The sequence below is a fragment of the Alosa alosa genome, chromosome 13 (genome assembly GCF_017589495.1).
Source record: "Alosa alosa isolate M-15738 ecotype Scorff River chromosome 13, AALO_Geno_1.1, whole genome shotgun sequence".
Lineage (NCBI taxonomy): Eukaryota > Metazoa > Chordata > Actinopteri > Clupeiformes > Clupeidae > Alosa > Alosa alosa.
The window spans coordinates 8,661,555-8,685,938 of record NC_063201.1 but is presented as its reverse complement, the minus strand read 5'-3'; the positions used below and the strand labels follow the sequence as shown (position 1 = coordinate 8,685,938).

General features: G+C 43.2%; 3 protein-coding genes and 2 long non-coding RNA genes across 6 annotated transcripts in view; 4 read left to right on the top strand and 1 right to left on the bottom strand.

The window, feature by feature from the left end:
- Positions 1 to 16,435, top strand: part of LOC125305744 — a 46,449-nt gene extending 30,014 nt beyond the window's left edge. The window contains exons 26-39 of the mRNA XM_048260668.1: positions 800 to 2,377; positions 8,867 to 9,072; positions 9,379 to 9,489; positions 9,580 to 9,782; positions 10,072 to 10,289; positions 10,689 to 11,032; positions 11,301 to 11,435; positions 12,471 to 12,545; positions 12,863 to 13,032; positions 13,256 to 13,446; positions 14,308 to 14,612; positions 14,817 to 14,936; positions 15,047 to 15,121; positions 15,336 to 16,435. Coding sequence (XP_048116625.1) covers positions 800 to 2,377; positions 8,867 to 9,072; positions 9,379 to 9,489; positions 9,580 to 9,782; positions 10,072 to 10,289; positions 10,689 to 11,032; positions 11,301 to 11,435; positions 12,471 to 12,545; positions 12,863 to 13,032; positions 13,256 to 13,446; positions 14,308 to 14,612; positions 14,817 to 14,936; positions 15,047 to 15,121; positions 15,336 to 16,114 — 4,510 coding nt within the window. The 3' untranslated portion in view covers positions 16,115 to 16,435. The remainder of the gene's footprint in view (positions 1 to 799; positions 2,378 to 8,866; positions 9,073 to 9,378; positions 9,490 to 9,579; positions 9,783 to 10,071; positions 10,290 to 10,688; positions 11,033 to 11,300; positions 11,436 to 12,470; positions 12,546 to 12,862; positions 13,033 to 13,255; positions 13,447 to 14,307; positions 14,613 to 14,816; positions 14,937 to 15,046; positions 15,122 to 15,335) is intronic.
- LOC125305509 (piggyBac transposable element-derived protein 4-like) lies at positions 16 to 2,764 on the top strand. The gene is made up of 2 exons (XM_048260277.1): positions 16 to 428; positions 800 to 2,764. Exons 1-2 carry the CDS (start codon positions 256 to 258, stop codon positions 2,412 to 2,414), a joined length of 1,788 nt encoding a protein of 595 aa, XP_048116234.1. The 5' UTR covers positions 16 to 255; the 3' UTR covers positions 2,415 to 2,764.
- On the top strand, positions 4,005 to 6,817 carry LOC125305512. Its single transcript, XR_007195426.1, has 3 exons — positions 4,005 to 4,547; positions 5,634 to 5,729; positions 5,941 to 6,817. It is a non-coding gene; the product is annotated as an uncharacterized LOC125305512 (long non-coding RNA).
- Positions 6,069 to 7,605, bottom strand: LOC125305513. Its single transcript, XR_007195427.1, has 3 exons — positions 7,536 to 7,605; positions 6,382 to 6,528; positions 6,069 to 6,156 (listed from the first exon to the last, which is right to left on the bottom strand). It is a non-coding gene; the product is annotated as an uncharacterized LOC125305513 (long non-coding RNA).
- Positions 16,434 to 23,390, top strand: tapbpl (TAP binding protein like). Of its 2 annotated transcripts, XM_048260280.1 has the most exons (9): positions 16,434 to 16,961; positions 17,064 to 17,132; positions 17,314 to 17,535; positions 18,063 to 18,341; positions 18,441 to 18,647; positions 18,727 to 18,894; positions 20,100 to 20,203; positions 20,711 to 20,942; positions 22,930 to 23,390. In XM_048260280.1, exons 2-9 carry the CDS (start codon positions 17,087 to 17,089, stop codon positions 23,016 to 23,018), a joined length of 1,347 nt encoding a protein of 448 aa, XP_048116237.1. In that variant the 5' UTR covers positions 16,434 to 16,961; positions 17,064 to 17,086; the 3' UTR covers positions 23,019 to 23,390. The 2 variants fall into 2 exon arrangements, with proteins under 2 accessions (XP_048116237.1, XP_048116236.1); XM_048260279.1 differs by having other exon boundaries at positions 16,434 to 17,132.
- The last annotated feature ends 994 nt before the right edge of the window (positions 23,391 to 24,384 follow it).

Below are 24,384 nucleotides of genomic sequence, written 5' to 3'. Positions count from 1 at the left end.
TGTGGTCAGTCACATGCGCTTACGATTCGTTATTTTGAAATTTTAGTGCTAGTGTTCCCAGAGCATTTTTGATATGTGGGCTCGGTCCACTTAGGCTTCCTTTACGTTACCACGTTATGATAATCTGTCGATTAATGAGATAGTCTAGTAGAGGTCTAGTCTAGTGAGTGGCTTTGCACGCAGGAGAACTCCCACCTCATACATAACTGCAACTCTTTGCACCAGGACGGACTGACACACACATGCTGTTGGAAGATGGAGACGGAAAAGTGGGTAAAAGACTGCTCTAGCCCACTGCAAACGCATAGCATTACCACCGCCAAGGAGTGGAGTGAAGAAGTTTCTGAGCAGTCCTTAGAGTCGGACGACTATGAAAGTGATGATGACCTCTACTATTCGAAACGTCTCGATCCAGCTGAAGATGGACTGTAAAGTGTAACATTTATATATTTTTGTGTAAAGGGTTGGAATGTGTTTTTGGATGTTTTGGATGTGTTAACCATAGGTCTACTGGATTTTGGGTGTAATAATCAGTTATTGACAATTTATCCAACTTGTAGACAATTTTTCAAAGAAAAGATGTTTTGAAGAAGTCTTTTTCATCAAAATAATTTAGCCTGTATGCCAGTCCAGTTTAAGTCTTTCAATCCTGCATAATGAAGATTAGCCATTTTCCTCAAGTGTGAATGGCTGTAATATGTCAGAAGAATGTGTTGCAGATGTGAATGATTGGAATGTGTTTAAATCCAGGTTGATAATCGGATGTGTCATTTTAAAACAACTTTTTTTCTATCTACAGAAATGAAGATGATGTAGATATGGTAGATGAGCTGTCAAGTACAGAATACAACGAAGAGGAGGAACTCAGTAGTCCCCCACCAAGAAAAAGACGCAGGTGTAGTAGTGCACAAGCGGCCCAACCAACGCTGGCATGGAAGACAGGGAAAGACGTAGACACGGCTCCACCAGGAGTGCGATTCTGCCCCGCACGGACGCCGGGTGTTCAGATGAGTTCAACGGACACCCACACTCCACTGGACCTATTCAAACTCTTCTTCTCAGACAGGGCCGTCAAAACTTTGTGTGACTACACTAATAAGCAAGCTGCCATAAATATTGCAAAAGGATGCGCATACAAGTGGGTTGATGTTGGTGTTCATGAGTTCTTCAATTATATCGGACTGATTTTTTTCATGGCCACAATCAAGCTGGACGAGATCAAAGATTATTGGCAGCAAGATGACATTTTCTCCATACCCTTCCCAGCAACTGTGATGACCTGGGACAGATACAGATTTATCACCCGGAATGTCAAAATGAGCAATCCACACAAGGACCAGGAAAACGACAACAGACAGGGAACACCAGCACACGACAGCCTGTTCCAAGCAAGACCTCTGCTGGACACAATCCGGACCGCCTGCAAAGCCTTCTACCACCCTCACAAGAACCTAGTCATGCATGATGGATTGACCGCAACCAAGGGCTTTAAGTTGTTTGTACTCGCTGATGCAGCCAATGGCTATGCTGTAGATTTTGCTGTTTACAGGAGAAAGAGCGGCTTCCAAACCGGAGAAGGGCTTTCCTATGACTCTGTGATGTCACTCGTAAGCCGTCCCTACTTGGGTTCCGGGTATCATTTGTACACAGACAGTTTCTACACAAGCCCAAAGCTCTTCAGAGACCTGCAGGGTCAAAGCTTTGGTGCTTGTGGTCTGTACAGAGAGCACAGGAAGAACAGTCCTCGCAGCACATCTAACGCACTGGACAAGAACTCCAGCAAAGCCGCCATCAGATGGATCAGGGACGGTCCACTGGTGTTTGTGAAGTGGATGGACAGAAAAGAGGTGTGTGTCTGCTCCACGATCCATGCAGCCTACTCGGGGGACAAAATCCAGGGGTGGGTGAAGCCCAAAACGGGAGGCTCGAAGCCCAAGCTGTATCCATGCCCCTCATCTGTTGTGGACTACAACAAGTATGCGGGCGGTGTTGAGTTTCCATACCAGCTGATTCAGTATTACACAACACAGCATAAAGAAATGAGATGGTACAGGAAGTTGTTTTTGTACTTCCTGGATATCGCTGCAATGAACGCATATACCCTCCATAAAGAACTGACCGCCCAGCGGCAGCAGACGACACTGACCCACAAGGCCTTCATGGAGGAGCTGATGGCAGAGCTTTGTGGGGTATCAAACAAGGCTTCTCAAAAACGTGAAAGTTGTCAGCACGTGCCCGTTCCAGTGGCCTCTCTGCGACCTGATGTCAGCAAGCGAGCCGCCTCCGGCCGCACAACCTGCCTAATGTGCAGGATTGATGGCAAGAAACAGAGCACTCCATGGAAGTGCAAGATTTGTGATGTTGCCCTCTGCCTGAAGTTGGAGAGGAACTGTTTTGAAAAATGGCACAAATGACTGTGGTTCCTTACTGACTGTCACTGAGACAGCTATTAGCCTTGTGGGTATTGTTGCCATTGTGTTGTACGGACTTTTTTTGACATGGGGTTTAGTCTTGCACTGTCTGTATTGAAGCAAGTGTTTGTATGTTCTGTCTGTGTATATTCTCACTGGTGACATGATTTCATTAAAATGTCAAACCCTTTTACCTTTTTAAAAATTTAGTTTGACTTACCAATTCACTCCCAGTTAATTTTCCTAATTAGACATGCAAAACCATAGCCTGGCGGGCCATCCTATATCATTGAAATGTATAGTCTGGAATCGAGCCATTCACCTCGCTTAATCCAAGGGGCGGGCAGAGAATTGTCTTTCAAACTGCCTAGGCATGCAATAGGCCAGCGCTACGACCATATCCGTATCCGGTCGGCAAAACGGCAAATACATCCTTCTTCGAAAGGAATGACTTAAGTGCATTGTGTTGCCCAACTTTCAAAGAAAAGCACAAGTCCAAATCCTCCAAAGTTGACGCCAACACCGATTCAAACAACCGCTCTTCGTTCGCCATAGCCACCTTCCTTGTTGTTCACCGTCGCAGGACTGTCGTCATCCTGTTAAGCCCGCCTTAAGACTCTAACAAAATAGAGCGCTGTGATTGGATGACGTCCACGGCGTCAGCCAATAGAAATCCCTATGGTTTGATACTAGACGTACAGGCTGAGCAAATTAATTTGCCGCTGCTAGGGTGCGTCTAGATTTCTAGGCTAGCAAAACCACCCTTCTGCTTGAGAAGTAATAGGATTTTCCCCCTTCCTAAAAAATGAATTAATGAAATTGTAGCAGGAGTGATTGTGTTTCCCTGAATTTCCCCCATGATTTCTGTGTGTCTCTCTTCCGTTCAATTTCTTTCCACTGTTGTGTTGGGAGAAGGGGGTGTGGAGTAAAAGTGATGTGGGGCTCAGGCCCGGGAAAATGAACTAGCCCCAGCCCCGTCCCTCTCTCTCTCTCTTCTTGGACGATGCATCCTGAGAGCATGCATGTTACACTGATCAATAAATTCTGTAAGATCCAATTCAGTTGTCACTTGGACTTATGTATATATATATATATATATATATATATATATATATATTAATTTAACAACAAAACACAATGCAGAGTATAATTAAGGGAGGTCAAAACACTCCCGTTGCATAATGTTTCTTTCTAACTTTTATATCTCTCAACCCAACCTCTTTAGTAACCTAAATGGGTTCTATAAGTGTAATGTGGTGGTGAGATGGAGCATGTTAAATACAAATGGATTCCATCTGTTTGTTGTACTGTACCAAAGATCCTTTATAAAAAATAAAAGACTGAAATATTCCATTTACATAAGTATTCAGACCCTTTGTTATGAAGCTTGTAATTGAGCTCTGGTGCATCCTACTTCTATCAATGGTCCTTGAGATGCTTCTACAACTTAATTGGAGTCCTCCTGTGCCTAAATTAAAGGGTCGGGTCATAGAATGCAAAACCGAGTTTACTTTGTCATAGATGAAGTTCAGTTCAGTTGCTGAAATGGTCATACAGAGAACTTCAAAGCCCCACCGACACTTCCTTCCTATGCAAATCTCACAATTCGAAACTCCCGCCATAAAACGGGCGAATCCCAACGAAGCTGCGAGTTTACGCAAACTCGCAGGTGGTACCTTATTTGGCTCTGGCCTGTACATTTGTCACGCCTCACAATTTACATACAGACCAGCCCACTGGTGCTCTAAGCCCAGGAACGTGAATGGAGAGCGAAGATGAGAGAAACACTAGTTTAGCTGCCTGCTCGTTTCCTTCAACAGGAATTATAAAGCAGACAGTTCTTCAAGGATATCGAAAATGAGCCACGGTCGTAAATGCAGTGTTTACAGTCTATGGCTGAAACTTAGGCTACAAAGAAAGCTGAGACTTTCCATAGTCTTCCCAAGGATTCAAAAGTTCGAGGGGCATGGATAATGTTTTTCTACCAGAAGATCCCTGCAAAGTTCGCCACTCCGTTATTAATTTACAAAACATTTCACCGAAGGCAGTTTTCAAAACCTTGGACAGTTAAGCAGGATTTGCTAAGCTGCTGTTACTGAAACGAGGGGCTGTTCAAGGTCATCACAACCGCATGCTGTAAGTATTATTTTGTCGCTAAGCAGTTATTAGCCATGCTAACCTGTATCTAGCAAGTAGAATGTGTGATTTAGTTCATTGGCAAGGCTATTTAATTTTCCTGTGTGCCATTCGGATAAAACCTGTGTTAACCTACATTTTACTATGCATGTTTGTCGAGATCTCTGACAGGTTATGTTCTCAGCAAGATAGCTAACTGAAGCTGAGTAACACGATAGTTTGGTTGCTAAGCTGTAAATATAACCCATACCCATATACGTTAGACCGGCACATCCGGGAACTTGACTCGTGACAAACGTTCCCGCCCCTTTCGGGGAGAAAACAAACAACCCCTCTCATTAACGCCAACGCAAATTAGGGTCAATAAACGTAATTCGTACAGAAATCGCAGGAGTAAATAATAACAAAAAATACCACAAATCAATATAACCACTCAATACATAACCACTTTGCCGGTCGTTGACCGTGAAAGATACCTACAAAAGCTTAATTCAATTAATATAAAAACATGTCCCTTCAGTCTCCCGAGTGCAAGTGGTGCAACAACCCCACTCAGTGACCAGAAGTGTCATACGGTCTTCTCTTCTTATGGCTTGTAGCCATAATTTTCTTCTGTCAGGATTTTTTGAGGACATGGTAGGCAAAAGAAACTCAGGGAGGGTTCTTAGCTGTGTGGTTGGTACATGTCTACCGGTTCACTCTGGCTTGTTCTGAGGGAATGTTTTCCCCTCAAAAGGGGCATGGCGCAAACAACCTGCTCTGTGTGACGCGGGTCCGGTTGTAAGTATAACACATACGTTTTTGACGTCAGAAGTGAAAACAACTTCACGTTATCAATTCAAATGATATATCTAGTCGATATGTTGAAAACCGTGTTGTCAAGATACAATGGATTTATTTGCACGTTCTTATTTTAGATCATTACAAGAACGGCAACATGACAAACAGCATGCCAAACAGATGCTCCAAGTGTGGCATCTTGCGGGGCTTAGAATATTAGCAATGCTTTTGCTGTGAGTTAACAGCTTGGTGTGTGCATGCAAAAGTGACTAACTTGTGTTACAACATTTCTGTTGTTTGGTTTAGGTTTTATCTTGCAGCCATGCACTTCAATGAGAATGCTGAGTCCCCACAACGGAAGACAGCCAAGGAGAAACTATGTACAGACTTGCCAAACAATTTGTAAGTTTAATAAAATATATATTTTTTTATTACAAACAACAAATCAAAATGTGCAACAGTATAGGCACTAAAAAGAACTTAGATTCACACACAACAGGCTGTCTTAGACCTGATGCTACTGGTGTTGAAATAATCATCAGTACTGTAAACAAATCATTCAAAACACTGATCATCAAAGACCCTCTTCCTTATTGGGATTCCTGTGCCGCAGGACTTGTGTGCTCAGCTTGACAGACCTTCCATGGAGGATGCTGTTGCTGAACATGTGTCACGGTTCAGTCGAAAAAGAGTCTGAATCCAACGTACTGCCCTGAAGTATCCGGATATGCGTAGCACTACACACGAGGGGATCATGACACGGACGCTTCTTCAAAGGAAACCCCAGCTCCTGCTCACAAAAGACCTGTAGGCCAAGTCACTTCATTGCCTGCAATGAGAACAGGGTGGAAAAGCAAAAAAAATGTACTATTTATTTTTTTAATATTTTACATCAGAGTATCACTGGACAATTGTTGAAAAAAATAAATAAAGTTTATCATTTTGTGGTGTTGATCAAACTGTGTTTTTGCAATATGCTGAACCAATAATGAATGTGTATTGGTTAAAAATATTTTACTTGTAACTGCTAACACTTGTATCAGATTGTCCTCACCTTTCCATTCCTCTGTGACTCAAACGGCCATGGTCAGCTCTGTAAATATTCATTGCATTTTGCAAAGAATATAGAGGCACAACGGATCGAGGCCATGATGGTCATTCAGGTCAGCTCCTCAGGAACCTGGGTCATTCTTTTAATAACCTGTAAAAAAACATAATTTCCCTGCTGTTATTTAGTAATTTTGAATGAGCAGGTAGCACAAAGTAGCAAATGTCTCCAGTTTTAGTTACCAGAGTTGTAAGATCACATATTAGGCTACTACATGGAAAGAAGGTAATCTGATCTCAATCTGATGGCAGCAGGATAGTTACAAGATTACATTAGACCTACTGACTGTACCTACTTTTTAAACAGTGATATTTATAGGATTTTTGATTATTGTACTCTACTCCATTGTAGCCTACTATGTAAATTGCCCCTTGGGGATAAATAAAAGTGTTTTTGAATTGACACAAATTGGCCTAGTAATATTTTCGTTTGACCTCGTTTCACTTCAGCCATAGGCTACAAACTGCACAGAGCTCCTGCCCAACTAACTGGACGTCCCGTTGTAAAATCATACATTACTACATGGAAAGAAGGTAAAAATCTCGATAATCAGATGACTTAAATCAGCAGGATAGTTACACGAGTACATTAGACCTACTGACACAAACGTAATATTTTCATTGACGCGAGCAGTAGGCTACTCGTTTCACTTCAGCCATAACGTTATAGCCTACGAACTGCACAGAGCTCCTGCCCAGCTAACTGGACGTCCTGTTGTAAAATCGCATATTTATATTACCACTACAATAATGTATGTAACTCCTAATCAGATGACTTATTCAGCAGAATATACTTACTGACTAAAACGAGTACTTTCCTTGCAAGCAGCACTCCTTTCACTACAGCATAGCCTGAACTGCCCACGACTGGCTACGAACTTTTCAGCCAGCTTCTAACTGAACATTTTGATAAAAATTGCACAAGGGTACACGTTGTAAAACATTTGTTTGTGTGCAAATTAATAACTTCTGTTGCTTACAATGCTAAAAACGAACCTAATACAATGTTTAGCTTAGTCTACGACACTAACGTGCGAGTATTAGAGCTATGATAGCTAACTGGGATACGTGTGGCAAACTCAAGTAAATGACAAAACTTACCACTCTGAAGTAGTCATTTCCAATCTATGGGCGACTGGTTGCTGCTCTATTTCAGATTCTTCCTCTGCTCTGATTCAGGCTCAAATATGCTGTTCAACACCTATGTCTCCATAGTATTTCCACCTTGGCTGTTTCAGTGAGTGCTGTCGGCCATGTTAGCGTCTTTGCTCCAGAGCTTCGCTCGTTGTAAACCAACCAATCAGCACGCAGGTCATCTTAATATTCATGAGCATACCATGAAAGGAAGAAAACCTCTCGTTTCATTCTAGGGCTTTTTTTGCCAGGCTTGCATTAGGGCGCATAGAACAGCTATATGCCATTTTCAGCCCAACCAATGTTACACACCCTATTCAGAGACCTTAAGGACCAGCACAAAATACCCTATATCATCATTCTATCACCCCTTTAATTCACTGGACATTATTAGGAAATTGTCCGTAGACCTGTGCTGTGAGACAGGGTTGTGTGAAGACACAGATCTGGGGAAGGATACAAGACAATTTCTGCAGCATTAAAAGTGTCAAAGAGCACAGTAGCCTCCATCATTCTCAAAAGTTTGGAACAACCAACAGTCTTCCTAGATCTGGCCGCTCAGCCAAACTGAGTAATCCGAGACGAAGGGCCTTGGTCAGACAGGAAACCAAGGACCCAATGGGCACTATGTATGAGATCCAGAGTTCCTTTAAGAGGATAAGAGAAGTGTAAAGAAGGACAAACATCAGTGTTGGAGTATTGTGTGTAGATTGATGAGAAAAAAGAAATTGTGGAAAAAGTGAAGCGCTGTGAATACTTTCCGTATGGATTGTAACCATCATGGTTGTGCAACAGCACTTTTGGGAAATGCACCCCTTGTTGGTCCTGTGTGGCCTGGATAGCATCCGACTCTGAACCAAATCATGGCCGCTTCGGCTTCGCTTAGAGCTCTAGTCATTTATTTGCAACAGGCAGTTTTCCAACACAAGCATTGTTATGTGGTAGGGTAGCCTTTGGACTGTCACCATTGATTATTCCGAGGCTCTAACCATATCAGCTTGGTGGGAGGAGAAATAAACTCCAGTCCACCTTAAAGTCATTCAGATGATTAATTAAGTGCGGTTAAAGTGGTTTGTCCAACATGTCTATAAAGTGGGCAAGTCCCTTTGGGTGAGTTATTTACCAACCTGTTTTTATCTCAACCACTTTGGCTATATCTACACAGTAGTAGTAGTAGTATAATATAATAGTATAATCAATGTATTATGTCATTTCACCATTTCTGGTATTTTCCATATGTTGTTGTGATGCTGTTAGTCATGGAGATGCTCTCTCTTTTCTTGGCATTTCTGTACCAGGCTGCTGTGTATGAGTGTGTGTGTGAGTGTGTGTGTGTGTGAGAGGGTCTCTCCTACGCCTGCAGTTCTTGATGGCCCAGGTAGTAACTGTCCTGTGCCTAGACCCTTACTGAATGGAGAGGCAGAGATTACCACTGATGGAGAGACTCAGGTTGTTGAGTATCGCTGTCACAAGCCATACACTCTACGCAACGCCACCTCAACTAGTGGGTGACACTTCTGTCTGTTTCTTCTTTTTCTGTAATTATTTTGGAAGTGGTGTTGGTGTGTGTGTGTGTGTGTGTGTGTGTGGAGGAGGGGGGTCACTCTGTATACACATACATTTACATAAGAATGCAGTATATCTACAATTTCATTCAGAAATGCAGCTTACAAAAAGGCATGATTAATTCTAATTTTCAAAATACATGTGCCCATGTATATGCACTTATCCTCTGCCTTTCCTTATGTCTGTAGTCTGATACACATGTTTTATGTACCTCATTATCCTCTGCCTTCCCTTATGTCTGTAGTCTGCTACACATGTTTATGCACCTCATTATCCTCTGCAGTCTACACATGCTCAGAGGACGGCACATGGAGAGACCATGAAAACAGAGACACTCCTCCTGAGTGCGTTCCAGGTATGGAATTACTGGCAGATTTCTTTGCAGACATAAGTGTGTTGGGTTTTCCTACAATATTTCTTTCTGTGTGTGTGTGTACTTTTCTAGTATGCGGTCGTCCAACAGTTAGTCTACTAAGGCACCAAAGGATTTTGGGAGGGAAGAAAGCCCCTGCAGAATCTGTGCCTTGGCAGGTGTTGCTGTCTGGTTTTGGCCGAGGTGGGGCCTTTGTGATTCATGAACAGTGGCTCCTCACTGCAGCTCACAACTACGTACAGCCTCAAGAAATTAAAGATAAAGAATCCTTAGAGGTATGTTTAACTGTTTCAAAGTAGCCTTTATATGCTCAATGTAAACTTCAGGCATGTATCACTTTCCAAAAAGTATTCCCTTTTAAAATAAACACCTTACAGCTAGGTATAAATATAGTAGTTAGTGTTTGTCCTAAAAGTCCTAAAAGTATAGTCATATAATGTGACTATAATGTGTAATATAAAACATGAAATATACTTGGTTGGAATTCCAGAATGTTAATATACTGGCATATTTAACAGAGGCTTTTCAGATTTAGTTCATTTTGATCCTCTGGTCTTGCCGTAGGTGTATGTTGGAGAGAACACTGTTACTGGAATGTTGAAATGGCCCAAGCTGGAAGTGCAGGCTGTGCGTGTTCATCCCTTGTATAACAACCCGGATGACAAAAACTACGACCATGACATTGCCCTGATACAGCTCAAGCAAAAGATCACGTTTAACTCCAGAGTCATGCCACTGTGTTTGCCGACCACCGATGACCAGTACATGACTGGACGCATGGGGTAAAAGGGAACTAGAGTGTTATTCAGATTCAGACTATAATACTCAAGATGTAGTACTATGTCAAACAAATCTAAATATGATTTCATTTCACTTCCATTTCATTTATTTATTGCATGATAAAGGATTATTAATGTTCAGGAAGTTGCTCAAAGAAAGTAGTCCATTACAAATTGCTCATTAAATCACTTTAATCTGATTTCTCTGTACATTGTTGGAAAAGTATCCTACTATGACTTGAAACAATTATCAGAATGTTATTCATTACACAGCCAAATTACTGTAGCCAGATATTACTGTAATCATATCATTCCAAATAGACATGATAATATGATATGATATAATGATGATGTAATACATGCCTTCCCCTACACTCCATTTTCTCCTTGTGTCTCTCTCAGGTTGGTTTCAGGTTTTGGAGTAATAGAAAAACAGAGACTGTTGTCAGATCTCCGGTTTGTCAAACTCCCCCTGGTGGAGCAGAAAGTGTGTGAGGACTTTGCCAGCCTACCAAATGTGCCCAACAGCATCACGGAGAACATGTTCTGTGCAGGCTTCCCGGAGGGGGGCAAGGACTCCTGTACTGGTGACAGTGGCGGGGCCTTTGCTTTTGAACAGGATGGACGCTTCTGGGCTGCCGGGATTGTTAGCTGGGGCGTGAATTGTGGAGAACCAGGATATTATGGAGTGTATACCCGCATTTCAAAATACACTGACTGGATACACAAGATTATAGACAACCAATGTAAGCAAAGCATTTCTGCAATTATATGGGCAAGGATTTTTCATTATGATCCCAAAACCAAACTGCATGAATGAATCAATAGTCTGATTAAAAAAGTAATGTGTGTGTGTGTGTGTGAGAGAGAGATGCTGTGACTGCATGCCATAAAGCCTTATAATATAATGATTGGGTTCTGAATATACTACTGTATATTGGTAGACCTAAAGTCATAAATATTCACATATATTTAGTTTGCCTACATCCCCATGAATGTTCTTCCCTATTCCAGTCACAGATTGTGGAGACCCAAAGCCTTTGCTGAATGGCCGAGTGACATTTCTCTCCATCACTGAGAAGCAGTACCTGTCTGTCATTGAGTATCAGTGCAATGAGCCCTACTACGCTTTCCAGGAATCAGACAGAGGTGAGTACACTCAAAACACAAAGCCTTTGTGTTTCTTATTTCATTATCATTGTGTTGTTATTTCTGACACTTACTATTATTATGACCGCCGCGCAGCGAAGCCGCGGTCATATAGGTTTAGATTTAGTCAGATTTTTTAAATTTATTTTTTTCGTTCATGGGGGGCCTTACAATAAAATAATTTATGTGTACATTTAGTGACTGTACACCAACAAGGATTCCCGGGATACTGAAAGACCGGGGTACACGAAACTTGGTGGGCATGTAACCCCACATGGATAGCATGGAACCATCGTTTTTCGTTTTGATCTGTAGCCCCCTGCTGTACTGGACCCCGAAAAGGAGGGTAGGGCAGACACAGTTTTCTGTGAATATCTTGAGAACCGTAGGGCCTAGGATGACCAATTTTTTCCGTATGTTTGCCTCCAGGGGTCATGTTAACCCATTCCATGTGCACACATGTGCATAAACAGATACACATGCACACACATACATTCACAGTAATCATACTTATGACATACTCACACAGTAGACATATGTATGCATGCATGCACATGCACAAACACACATACGCAGGCAAACACACAAGCACACACACACACACACACACCCACACCCACACCCACACACATAAACATAAACGTGTACACGCACACATGCACACAATTCAAGAATTTCTCAGAATTATGAACAGGCAAGATGGGGGTGGGGTTGTATAAAATGAATTTTACATGTGAAATCTATGAACTAATCATGTTTTGGTACTTGTTGTCTAGCAGATACCAGTGAGAATTGAGTGTGGATAATGCAATTTAGTGAGACAGTTAGAATCATATAGGCCTTTCAGCGTGATTTATTTTTGTGGAAAAAATGTGCTGGACTGGGTGGCGGTCATATTTTGTACCGCTCTGCGGTACATCTAGTTAAAAACAGCATAGTGTTCTAGTTATCAACCTCCTGCTTGAACAGTATTTTCATACATACTATGAGCTGAAACCAGCCATTGAATGGAGGTGTTGGATGTTTCGTGTGCAGTGCGCTACATCTGTGCAGTAGATGGAGTTTGGAGGGACAGGAACAACAGTGACATCATACCTCCATGTGTCCCAGGTAAGAAAACAAAACCTCTCCCCACCACACATGGCTGTATGGATAAGGAATATTTGATGAGCTTGTATGGGTCTCTGGGATTACATCTCTGCTATGTGTCTGTGTGTGTCGATGTTTTGCTTTTGAAGCCTGCTATATCTTTTCTGTGTCATTTTAAATTGTTATGCTTGTTTTGTATATTTCTGTAACTATACTGTGTGTGTGTGCATGTGTAGTATGTGGCCGTCCTGAGACAGTAACGAATGGGAACGTCTCTGTAACTATACTGTGTGTGCGTGTCTGTGTGTGTGTGTGTGTGTGTGTGTGTGTGTGTGTAGTATGTGGCCGTCCTGAGACAGTAAAGAATGGGAATGTTCCCTGGTTCGTCTCTGTGAGCGTGGACGGTGGTAAAGGAGCAGGATCTGTAATAGGGAACAGATGGATCCTCACTGCAGCCAGCAGCCTGCTGCCCAGAGGGGATGCCACCACAACCACACGGCAAGTCAAGGTACGCAGCGTCGTCTTAGTCCAGCCTTGATATTCCTCAGAGCAAAACAAGACACATTGGTTTTCTGATCATGGCATTAATGTATGCAAGGTAGAGATGCCTAATTTATTCTGCTGTGGTGACAGACTGATAACCCTATTAATCACCTGCAATTACCTTCAGAACCATCAGAACCTCCTATTATCAGATAAGTTCACACGTGTGATGTATCTTTGTTTTTTAGTTATCCATCAATGAGTCTGCTCTTGAGGTGACAGCCCTGCATATTCACCCCTCGTACAACCAGTCAGACAGCCTGACATATTTCAACCACAACATTGCCCTGGTCAAACTGAGGAGTCTCATCACCTTCAATGCTGATGTTACTCCACTGTGTCTTCCCACAGAGAAGTCTGACCGTGCTGGGCTGCGTGGGTAAGAGCATGCTACAAGCACAAATCATATTTTTTACACTAAGAAGGGAGACCACACCCTGTCTTACTAGAGTTTACTTTATGGGTGGTATAGAAATGCTGGTTTATTGACCCTAGCATCAGTCTAGTCAAGTGTAATTGGATAAACTGTAAACACTGAGGCTTTTTATGCACAGCAGTTGGTCTTTTTTATAGCCTACTGACAATAACATTTACTGAAGCTTGAAACATTTATGTATTAAGTGTGAAGACCATATCTATTTCATCTCTCCAGTGTGCTCCTTTCTGTCATCTACCCTCAACATTCTCAGTAGAGCAGACACACACACTTTAATGCTTTTATTTCTATCTTAAAGGTGCTCTAAGCGATGCTGGGTAACGTCACTTCAGTTGACTTTCAAACAAAACAGAGAGCTAGCTCGCTACTTCCTCCCCCTCCCTCCCGTGCTGCTCCCGTGCAATTGAAACTCTCCTAAACGCGCATCTCGTCTGTGATTTGCTGGAAGAGTTTGTTATGTTTTTATGGGCTAGGTTTGCCCAGGTTGTTTTTGTTGCTGTTTTTGGAGCCTGGGCTGTCCACAGAGATTGCGTTTTTTTTACAGTGTATTCAGGACACAGACAACTAGCGGTTGGTTAGGTGATGTTTGCAGTAAGTGACATAAATGTTTTAGCCTAAAAAACGTGTGGCATCGCTTAGAGCACCTTTAACACAGGAGAATTTACAGATCCAATGATTGAAAGTATGTTACAGGTTTAGACACACACACACACACACACACACACACACACACACACACACACACACTCTCTCTCTCTCTCTCTCTCTCACACTCTAGTTGTGCATTTGTTTCCTCACTGTCAGTTTGGTATCAGCATTCCCGTCCAACTCCAGCAATGATAAGGGCATCTGGCTCCCTCTAGTGGATCATGGGAAGTGTAACAGCAGCAAACCAGAGGTCCTTTCTGCCAAGACCCTGTGCTCTGAGGGAGCGAGGTCTCTCCTCAGTGATTATATGGGGGCGGCGCTCGGGGTGGAGGAGGATGGCAGGTTTGGGGCAGCGGGGGTCTTCATTCAGACCGTTGCCAATCAGGAAGGGGGTGCGTATGGAGTTTACACCCACGTTTCTCAGTATCAACACTGGATCAGAGATACTATACAGCAACACTGTGAGTACAGCATAATCACAACACACATGTCATTATCTTTTGATAAACATGCGTTCTTCACTCATCTGACAGCTGGCTCTATTCATAAGGGTGAAATAAAGATGAAGCGCCCCAGGGGAAGTGAATAGTTAGAACAGTAGCAGACATATTATATGTATCTATGCAACATCAGCTCCAAGCTGACAGCATTTCCTGATCCCACAGACTGTGAACACCCTGAGCTTCCCAACATGGTGGAGCTGGTGGACCACGACATACGATATGAGCAGCACAGTGAGCTCCAACTGCAATGTGCCTCTAAGTACTACAGTCTACAGGGAGAAGGTGGGACCACACACAACCCAGTATACTCTTTATGCAGTAGATTACTGTAAAGTCATTTGATTGGCTAAGAGGCTCTGATTGGACTGGGCAGTGTTCTATTTCACGCACAGAGAAGTACACGTGTGCAGCCGATGGCGTGTGGAGGTCTGGGACTGGACATTCCGTTTGGCCAACATGTGTTCCAGGTGGTGTAGTGGTCTGCTTTGTCACCTAGCCCTAAAATATATACACATATTTTGTTTTAAAAAATCAATCAAAATCCTCTTTCTTTTTTTGTCTTTCTTTCCTTCTGCATTTGTCTGTCTCTCTATCTCTCTATCTCTCTATCTCTCTATCTTTCTTACTTTCTTTATTTCCCATCTTGGTCTCTTGCCCCTTTTCCATTCCTCCCCACCCCAGTGTGTGGGATCACAGAGGTCCCGCCCCACAGCAGTGCTCGTATTCTGGGTGGCAGGGCAGCAAGGCTGGGGGCTGTGCCCTGGCAGCTCCTGATGAAGGTGCCGTACCGCGCCGGTGCCTCCCTGCTCAATGACCGCTGGGCTCTCACCACCGCCTCTGTGGTGGACGGACACACAGACCGCAATCTCACCTTGTACGGAGGCATGGTCGACAGCCTGGACAGCAAACAAGTCGTCATGGTGAGCGAGAAGGTTGTCATCCACCCTGGCTACAAGCGGGGTCTGTCCGAGGACAAACTCACCAGCTACGACAACGACATCGCCCTGATCAAGCTCTCCTCCAGGGTGAGGCTCGGCCCTACTCTCCGCCCCGTGTGTCTGCCGGAGAGGACGACCGGCAGCACCGCCCTGGAGGGGAAGATGGGGACTGTGTCCGGGTTCGGCACCTGGGAGAAGGGCTTGCGGAGCCGGAGGCTCCGACATGCCCCCATCAGGGAGTACGCCCGGGAGCAGTGCGCGGAGACGCCGGTCCACGGCCTGCAGCAGCAGCCAATGGCCTTCACCCACAACATGTTTTGCGCCGGGCTGGAGGCCACTGACAGCTGCCAAGGGGACAGTGGTGGGCCTCTGGTGCAGCCCGTGGTGGGCTTGCAGAGGCCAGGGCAACTCTATAGAGTGAAAGGCATTGTGTCCTGGGGGCCTGTGTGCGGAAGTAAGACATACTACACCAAAGTCCAGAACTACCTGGACTGGATCACAGAGACCATGGGAAAGGATTAGTAGGGCAGTGGAAAATGTTACATTTGCCTTCATAAATTGTTTTAATAAACACTAGGACTAAATAAAAAGGAATTGATTTGGGTCACTTCTAGAGACTTTGCCACATAAGCCCCTCATAAGCCTGCAACGGAGCAGAATTGGGTCTGTTGGTTGAAATTGTTCTGCTAAATGAATGAATGTAAATGTCAAATGTAAATGTCAAATTGAAAGTGAAATGAATATGGATTATTTTGTCTGTAAATTTGTAGTCATTGCAAGATATTTTTGTGTATCGAGAGAATGCACTCATTTTACTAAATTGTGTACACGTTTTACTAAATAATGCACTCATTTTACTAAATTGTGCTCTCAATTTAGTAAAACATGCGCACGATTTAGTAAAATGTATTTTATATACCAAAAAATATCTAGCAATGACCCCTCTAGGGTTCTGTACTATTGGCACTTTTGTACATTATTTTTGTTTCCACTTTGATATCCCTTTACATAGCTTATTTTATTCTTCTATAGGCATAGACTACGCATGAAATGTGAAATAGGTCTACACATACAAATCGAACACACCCCTGTGATGTCAGCTTCTTCCACTTCTGTGATTCGCCAAAGAGGTTTCATGGGTTGCAAAAAATTAAACGGAGTTTACTTTCACTTTACACTGCAGACTCTTTGAGGAAACGACAGACTGCAGGCTTTATTGCCTTCCAAAGGAATAACCACACAGAAATTGCGTTGTGGTCAAGTCAATAGTTGAAATGCCGTTTATGTACAGCTAACAATAGATTAGTTGCCTATACATTTTAGCTAAGTGAAAGACATTTGTGAAAACGAAAGCGAAAGGTTAAATGAGGTAGGCTAACTTCAAGAATCAACTGTCCGTTGTTGTAGAAGATGCGTATTTTTTCTCATATTTTGCTATTCTGTAACCAACCAATGACAATCCTTTAACCAGATACAAACCATCAGCTATTAGTTATGTTTATCATCTTCATGATAGGATGCTTGGTGTCATCAACATACGGTAAGAGCTAGCTCTTGTACATAGCCTATTAATATTGAATACATGCTCAGAAAAAAAATAAACGTCTGACGTTGGGGACTTGCCTACCTTTTGAATGAAATTAGCGTAGGCAACGTGTTTGTTTATCGCCTCTATGTGCAAAAGGTATATCATGTCAGCATATCTCGCTTTCACTTGACAGCTCTTGATGGCGCGGATGTGGTGTTGTCCTGTTCCTTCGTGGAGGAGGGAGGGGGGATGATGGGGGGAATGGGCGGAGGTGGGCTCTTCAGCCGCACTCCTGCAACGCTGGTCCTCAGGGACCTTCCGGTCGACCCTGACTCCGACTCTGCTCTGGACTCCGTGACCCCATTTGACCCGCCGGAGAAGCCCAGCGCAGATGACCTCATCTTCGAAGTGAAAGGTTGAGTGAAACCATTTTATTGACTAACAGAGCCACTGTAATCTCAGCTACTTCATCTAAAAGGCCCTTAACTGATTGATCCACCTTAAGTGCTAGCTATACTGGTTGCAATAGGTTGCATATTTTACTCTCCAATAGAGGACAGAGGGTATCAGCTGTATGTGTGTGTCTGTCTGTCTGTCTGTCCAATCCCCTATATTAGAAAGTTCTGGCATTATTCAAGTTCTGACATTATTCGCCTCAAGTTTTCATACAAGATAGACTACAAAATCATCCAGGTCAGGCTATGCGTCCCCTCCCCTTCACTTTCCTGTAGACTAAATATAGGGGCAAGGCTGTCTGCAGCTGTCTGCTCTTGTTAAGAGTTGTTCATGTTCATCAGATATGTTGTTACACACCGATATGATAATTTGTTAAATTTGTGTGAATAAATTGGATGTTGTTCTGGTTACAGATATGTCATTTACATTTATGTTTCTTCCCCTCTTGTTTCTCTTTCTACAAACACACACTGGTCTGTGGAGCAGGCTCTTCAGTGGAGATCCCAGATGCCGACACCCTTCTCCATGCTGATTGTAACGAGCAGGAGGTGAACTGTGAGATCAGTCATTACATCCCCCGTGGCTCGGACCCTGACGCTCCACCCTCTCACTTCATTGGCTCCCTGCAGGTGGAGGGGGGCGGGATCAGCCTCACCATGGTCCTGCAGGTTTTAACCAATGAGGAGGCAGCATCTGAAACTCTGCCTCTGATACAAAGCAAGCTGGAACTCCCTCTTAGCCAATCAGGGACCCTGCTCACAGAGGGTGAGGGATACCACTGTAAATGCTGAAATGATTGCACAGAGGCTATGTTCTGAGTTCAATTTTTTTCATAACCTTGTTATGTTTCTCTCTGTTCTTCAGTTGTTTTTGTAGTGTTCTCTCGCTCGCCATCCCTTTCTACTCCACTTGGGGGCGATGCTCAGCTGGACTGTGGCTTTAGGCAGCGGAACTCTTCCCACGTAGGTGGGCTCGGGCTTGAGTGGCGGCTGCAGCACAGAGGAAGTGGTCGGAAAGTCCTGGAGATGACCAAAGTTGAGGAGGGGGAAGAGGCAGGGGCGGGGCCCACTGGTGAGTGACAGATAAATGAGCCAATTCAATTATTTGAAGTGAAAACTTCTGGCATCCAGCTGTTTGTTGTGATTTGCAGTGTCTGCTGGGCGGGACGGGGCTAGCGTGGACCCTGCCCTGGCGGTGGAAGAGGGTAACGTGTCTATGAGCCTCACAAAGCTCAAAGTGGTCGACGAAGGAACATACATTTGTACTGTCACTTCTGGAATGTTCCAAACCCAACAGATTGTCCAGCTACACATTGACCGTAAGTCTCCCCACAACCCCCACCACCCACACACACACATATATATCTATATATAAGCACACATCCAAACTCATGCACTAAAACACAACTGGAAGAGACAGAACATTCCATAGCTATCTAGCAACTATCTATATTACTTAGGTTATGGCCCATGCATGTTGAACATAGAAAGGTACACGCACACACACACATTTACTGGACAGTACTAGACCTGGGGCAATTCAGCTGGGAACCTTTAAGAAAACAAGGCAAAGTGAAATCAAGTGAAACATTTTTCTCTGCATTCTTCCATGTAGGAATGTGCATCTTCATCACTGAGGCGATACGATACATATCTCGACACAGCCAATGATACGTTACATTAAAGGATAATTCCGGTATTTATCACTTTGAGTCCCTTTTCTGGTTTGTCGGTGAGTTGCAGTTTTGAAAACGAACGTTAAGGGTTGTTTTAAGGACATGTTTGTGCATGCCCATAGCCAGCCACTCTGAAACAGTCAAAGGCTATTCAAAACGAGCCAGAAAGTCGAGACAGGAGCCATCGTCAAAATATCAGTGTCCACCACTCTAGTTCATCCAAAACAAACCAGAAAAGGGACTCAAAGTGCTAAATACCAGAATTATCCTTTAAAGATTTATATGAAACAACCACTGATAAGATACAATACAATTCTCCCACCTACTGCGATACTGTACGATTTGATTTATCACAGTGCGATACTATATTTTAATGTGTAAACTAGTGACGATTCATCTTTTTTTTATGATGCAGAGACTTTACACACGATACATCTCGAGTTAATCTGGATTTTTAACCGATGCACACTTTTGCCATCGATGCAACTGCATTGTAAATGTTTATACCGATACGAATCGGTGAATCTTACCATCCCTACTTCCATTATGTAGTGAATATTCCACCTACAGTGCCTGGCGTTTTCCAGTGGTCTGTTCGTATCTGCATTAATTTGTGGTTCCATCCATTGTGTTTGTTGTATCTTCCAACCACGTCCCAGCCAGGCACATTTTAATCTATAAAGGCTCCATCTTATCTACTGGTCATTCCCTTGTGACATGCGTCTGTGCAGATAGTTGGTATATCAGAAACTGATTCATGCGTTTGTGCAAACTGAAACGTGCGCCTGTTCAGTCCACCATGAGAGAGTTAAAAGTGTGTGCCGCCTACTTTGTCCTCTTTTGTCCAGAGCCTCCTATAGTGTCTCTCTCCGAGGAAATGGTGGTATTTCAAGATGAGCCAGCCCAGAGGCTCAGCTGCCACTGCAAGAGCTACTATCCTCTTGATGTGCAGGTTTGTAGTTCACAGCAGGTCTTTCAACTGTTGACAAAATCATTCATGTACCAGTTGTTTTTATCCACAAACTTGACTTAACATAATACTGCACACAATGACTAACTTTTAACCATGGCAGTATCAAAGCAGATTAGTTATACACAGTAGTAGATAACTTACAGATGCAATCTTCTTACGAAGGCCATGTATACGAACACCAGAGTTTTTTTGAGCAAACATTACCAGACATCTGGAGGACTGTGATTAGTTTGAATTGAACAGGCTGGGATTAGAATGGCAGACTGGACCTTTACTGTAGCACAGATATTCGTTCTCTTCCATCAATAGGTGCACTCCCCTCCCCGTGTATTAAACTCTTGACATTGCTAGGTCCACCATTTGAGCTGCAGAATTAGAAAAGGCCGCAATCTCTACATGTCTGTAATTACATATCTTACTCTTTTGGCTTTTATAATTACCTTCTGTTATGGTCTCATTTAAAATCAACCTTATCTGGGCGTTAAGGTCGAGTGGCTGTCACTCAGCTCCTCAGAGGCAGAGCCCATCGAGATCTCGGACGGGGCATCCCTGTCGAGCCACAGGCAACACTCTGACGGAACTTACTCTGTCACCGCCCAATTGACGCTCCGCCTTTCGGCACACCCACCTGGGACCACCGTCACCTGCAGGGTTGCCCATCAGGCCCTGAGTGCGGAGGTCGATGTCAGCACCACTGTCCGCCTTGCCCCCGAGACAGGTGAGCAGTGCCATGACAGGGTGGCATGGAAGTGGGCAGCACAGTCCATCTCCCATGTCCCTTTTCTGAAGGTGGAGACTAGTTGAGTACATGCATGTTGAGAGGGTTTAAAAGAATACGCCAACTTTTTGGGAAATTACTTTATTTGCCGTTACACCATGACACTGTTAGCCTAGCTTAGCATAATTCACTGGAGTTAGCCAGTATATGACACCAGTTAGACTAGCCAATAGCTAAAAGGGAGCTATCAGCTAACTGGAGTAACCCACTTCCAGTGAATTATGCTAAGCTAGGCTAACAGTGTCGGACTGTGGTATTGCACGCACAGAGAGAAGGGCATGTATCCTCTTAGCTCACTCCCAGCTTACACAATAGCTGCTGAGGTTTGTAGAGGCCCTTGCACAGAGGTAGCAGATACCTTCTGCTTCTGGGTAAGGCATGCATTTTCTGAAAATTGATTGTCTCCTAAGATCAATTAATAAATCCATATTGTGAGAGAAATTACTGGGGATGGCTTATACTTTCTTTACATAGTTTACATTTTACATTTACATTTATTCAAAGCAATTTACAAAATGAGGATTAACATTCATGCTACATTGCAAATGAGACCTTAGGGCAGGGATGGGCAAACATTTTGGCTCAAGGGCCACATTGGGTTTTGAAAATTGGCCGGCGGGCCGCACAACAACCCCCCCCAACGGCACACGCATAAAAATACATTTTTTATAGCCTATAATTTAGTATGAAAAGTATTTGTTTTAAAATATTAATTGCTTAAAAATACTGCTAATTTTATGCTGTTTAACAAATGTATAAATTGTGCACAGTCGCTTTAATTCATGTTTATTTCTCAATGATCTTCTGCCTGCTCCGCTATGGCTAGTGCTGTACCTACGGCTGGGCCCTCTCACAGTTTTTAAATGGTCAGTAGTGGGAACTACTGTTGCCTTCATGATTTCCTTTTAAAACTTTCTTATAAGAAGGAGATATCAATTATCAACAATCACAAGCCAGCTGGAACCTGTGGCTCTCTCTCCCTCGTGGAGTGGAGACGTTCCCAATTAAATGGATTGCATAATGTTCACGTTAGATCTGCTGCAAAGGAGATAACTAAGAGTTAACTTAGTTTAACATGATGTTATCTCTATTTAACATGATGTTTTGACATTGACATTGTAAACGTTATCTAAGGAGAGTGAAAAGCAGTTTGCAGTAAAGCTAACCAACGTCGTCTCTATCGCAGGAAAAAAATAGCGAGCAGCCTGATAACTTAATGAAATGCTCGGCGGGCCGGATGAAAGTGCTTGGCGGGCCGGAGTTTGCCGACCCCTGCCTTAGGGTAACAGTAATTCCCACTATCTACTGACACTATGAGACTACCAGAGTTCATAGTTCCATAGATCATAGTCAATATGGCATACTTTAAGAAAGGGATAATGTATAGAACGCCGGTCATTATTGGGAAAATAAGTCCCGACAGGGCGAACCGGACCCCGACGCGCAGGGGTCTTGTTCCGCCCTGAAGGGACTTCCCAATAATGACCGGCGTTCTATACATTATCCCGCTTATTACACGGCTACTTGCCAAAACAAAACAATAAACTCCCCACGATGTGACTCTTTAGCCTACATAGCCTAGGCTATAGCCTATTTGTTACCGTTTTGTCAGGACAGCACACGCTGAACTTGAATCAAACATTCTTTAGAACACAGCTGATCAACTGTCTACTTTCACTTTTGAATGAAGTTCCAGTCCTTGCACAGTAATATGAAAGACGTAAATTAGAAGCACAAAGCCCATTTTCCTTGACAGCGGTCTGTTATTGAGAATTAGCAGACCACCGAACATTGGGAAGGCCCATTCAAGTGAATTGATCATTCTGCAGCACTCTGAAGACACATTGGCAAATACAGTACTATAAAGTTATGTTATACAATTACAGTATGTGTACTGTAGCTAATGCAGTTATCCATATGTTCACAGATGACAACCTCTACGCCATCATTGTATCATTACTGGTTGTGATTGTGGGAACAGTCTTTTTTTACCAAGTGATGGGAGGAACAAACTGAGTTTTGACTGAATACACTGAAGATAAAATGCATATACTGCAACAAAGCTCTGACAAAAATCTTTTAATGTTCTAAGAAGTGCTGTAATGTTTCATGTCAATGTTTAGAATTAAGTGGGTACGTGTAGAAAGATTACTGTGACTGCCATATCTATGAGTAAAGGGTAAATGAAGTGAGGGGGAAATCTATCATGGCAGATGTTACATATTGGGAAGGGTTTGACTGTACAGTTGCCATGGTGTTTATGATCAAGTTTCAGGTTGTATGAATATCATTGGCCCATTGAAGCCCTTAAGCCCATTTAAAGGTGCTCTAAGCGATGTTACGCGGTTTCTAAGCTAAAACATGTTTTGCCACATAAAGCAAACATCACCTCACCATCCGCTGGCTGTCTGTGCCCTGAATACACTGTAAAAAAAACACGGTGTCTGTGGACAGCCCAGGCTCCAAAAATGGCGACAAAAACACCCTGGTCCAGCCTGGACCATGAAACATAACAAACTGCTCCAGCCAATCACCGACGAGATGCGCATTCAGGAGAGTTTGAATTGCACGGGAGGGAGGGGGAGGGAGCGGCGAGCTAGCTCTCTGTTTTGAACGTCAACAGAAGTGACATTACCCAACATCGCTTAGAACACCTTTAATTGACATGGACATATCAATTCATCTTCAACTATGTTCCTCTTCATGCAGTGGAGAATGTTTAGAGTGTGATTGTACGAAACCTCTGTAATGCTCGAAAGAAGACCATACTTGAAGATGGCTTGACAATGTCCAGCAAGGGTCAAAGTCAAAGATACATTAGCCATAAAACCTAAAACTTTAAAACTACGAATGTAGTACGAAAATTACGTCATCGTCTTGCTGCCCTCCCTCCGTTCTGTGATTGGTTCCTTCGTTGAGGTGAAAACAAAGTCCATAGAATCCAGGCTGCCTAGCAGCGTGAATAAAATTGTGCGCGTAAGGCAGCATGGGAAAACCCAGGCTACCGTAATGGACTCTTTCCCAGAATGCACCTCAGTCTGTGGCATATTTGGATGTGTTGAAAAAGGAGTTTGCAACTGCGGTTTTTTATACAAGACTTTTTATTATATCTTATGATGTGTATATTTTGAGTAATCAAATTTGTTTCTACCCCTGGAGGCACAATGTGTACTAAGACCATGTATAATGTTTTAATGTCTGCATTGTTGCAACTTTGGTTTGTAGAAGTCAGTGCAATCATAACTGCAGTGTTGGTTATTTAAGACCTAAAAATAACTTACTGGGAACGTCAACTTTAATTTTTGCCTCTCTCACCCTTTTCCCACAGCAATGTGTGTACATTCTGGTTGATTTGAATAAAACTATCTTCTGACATTTATGA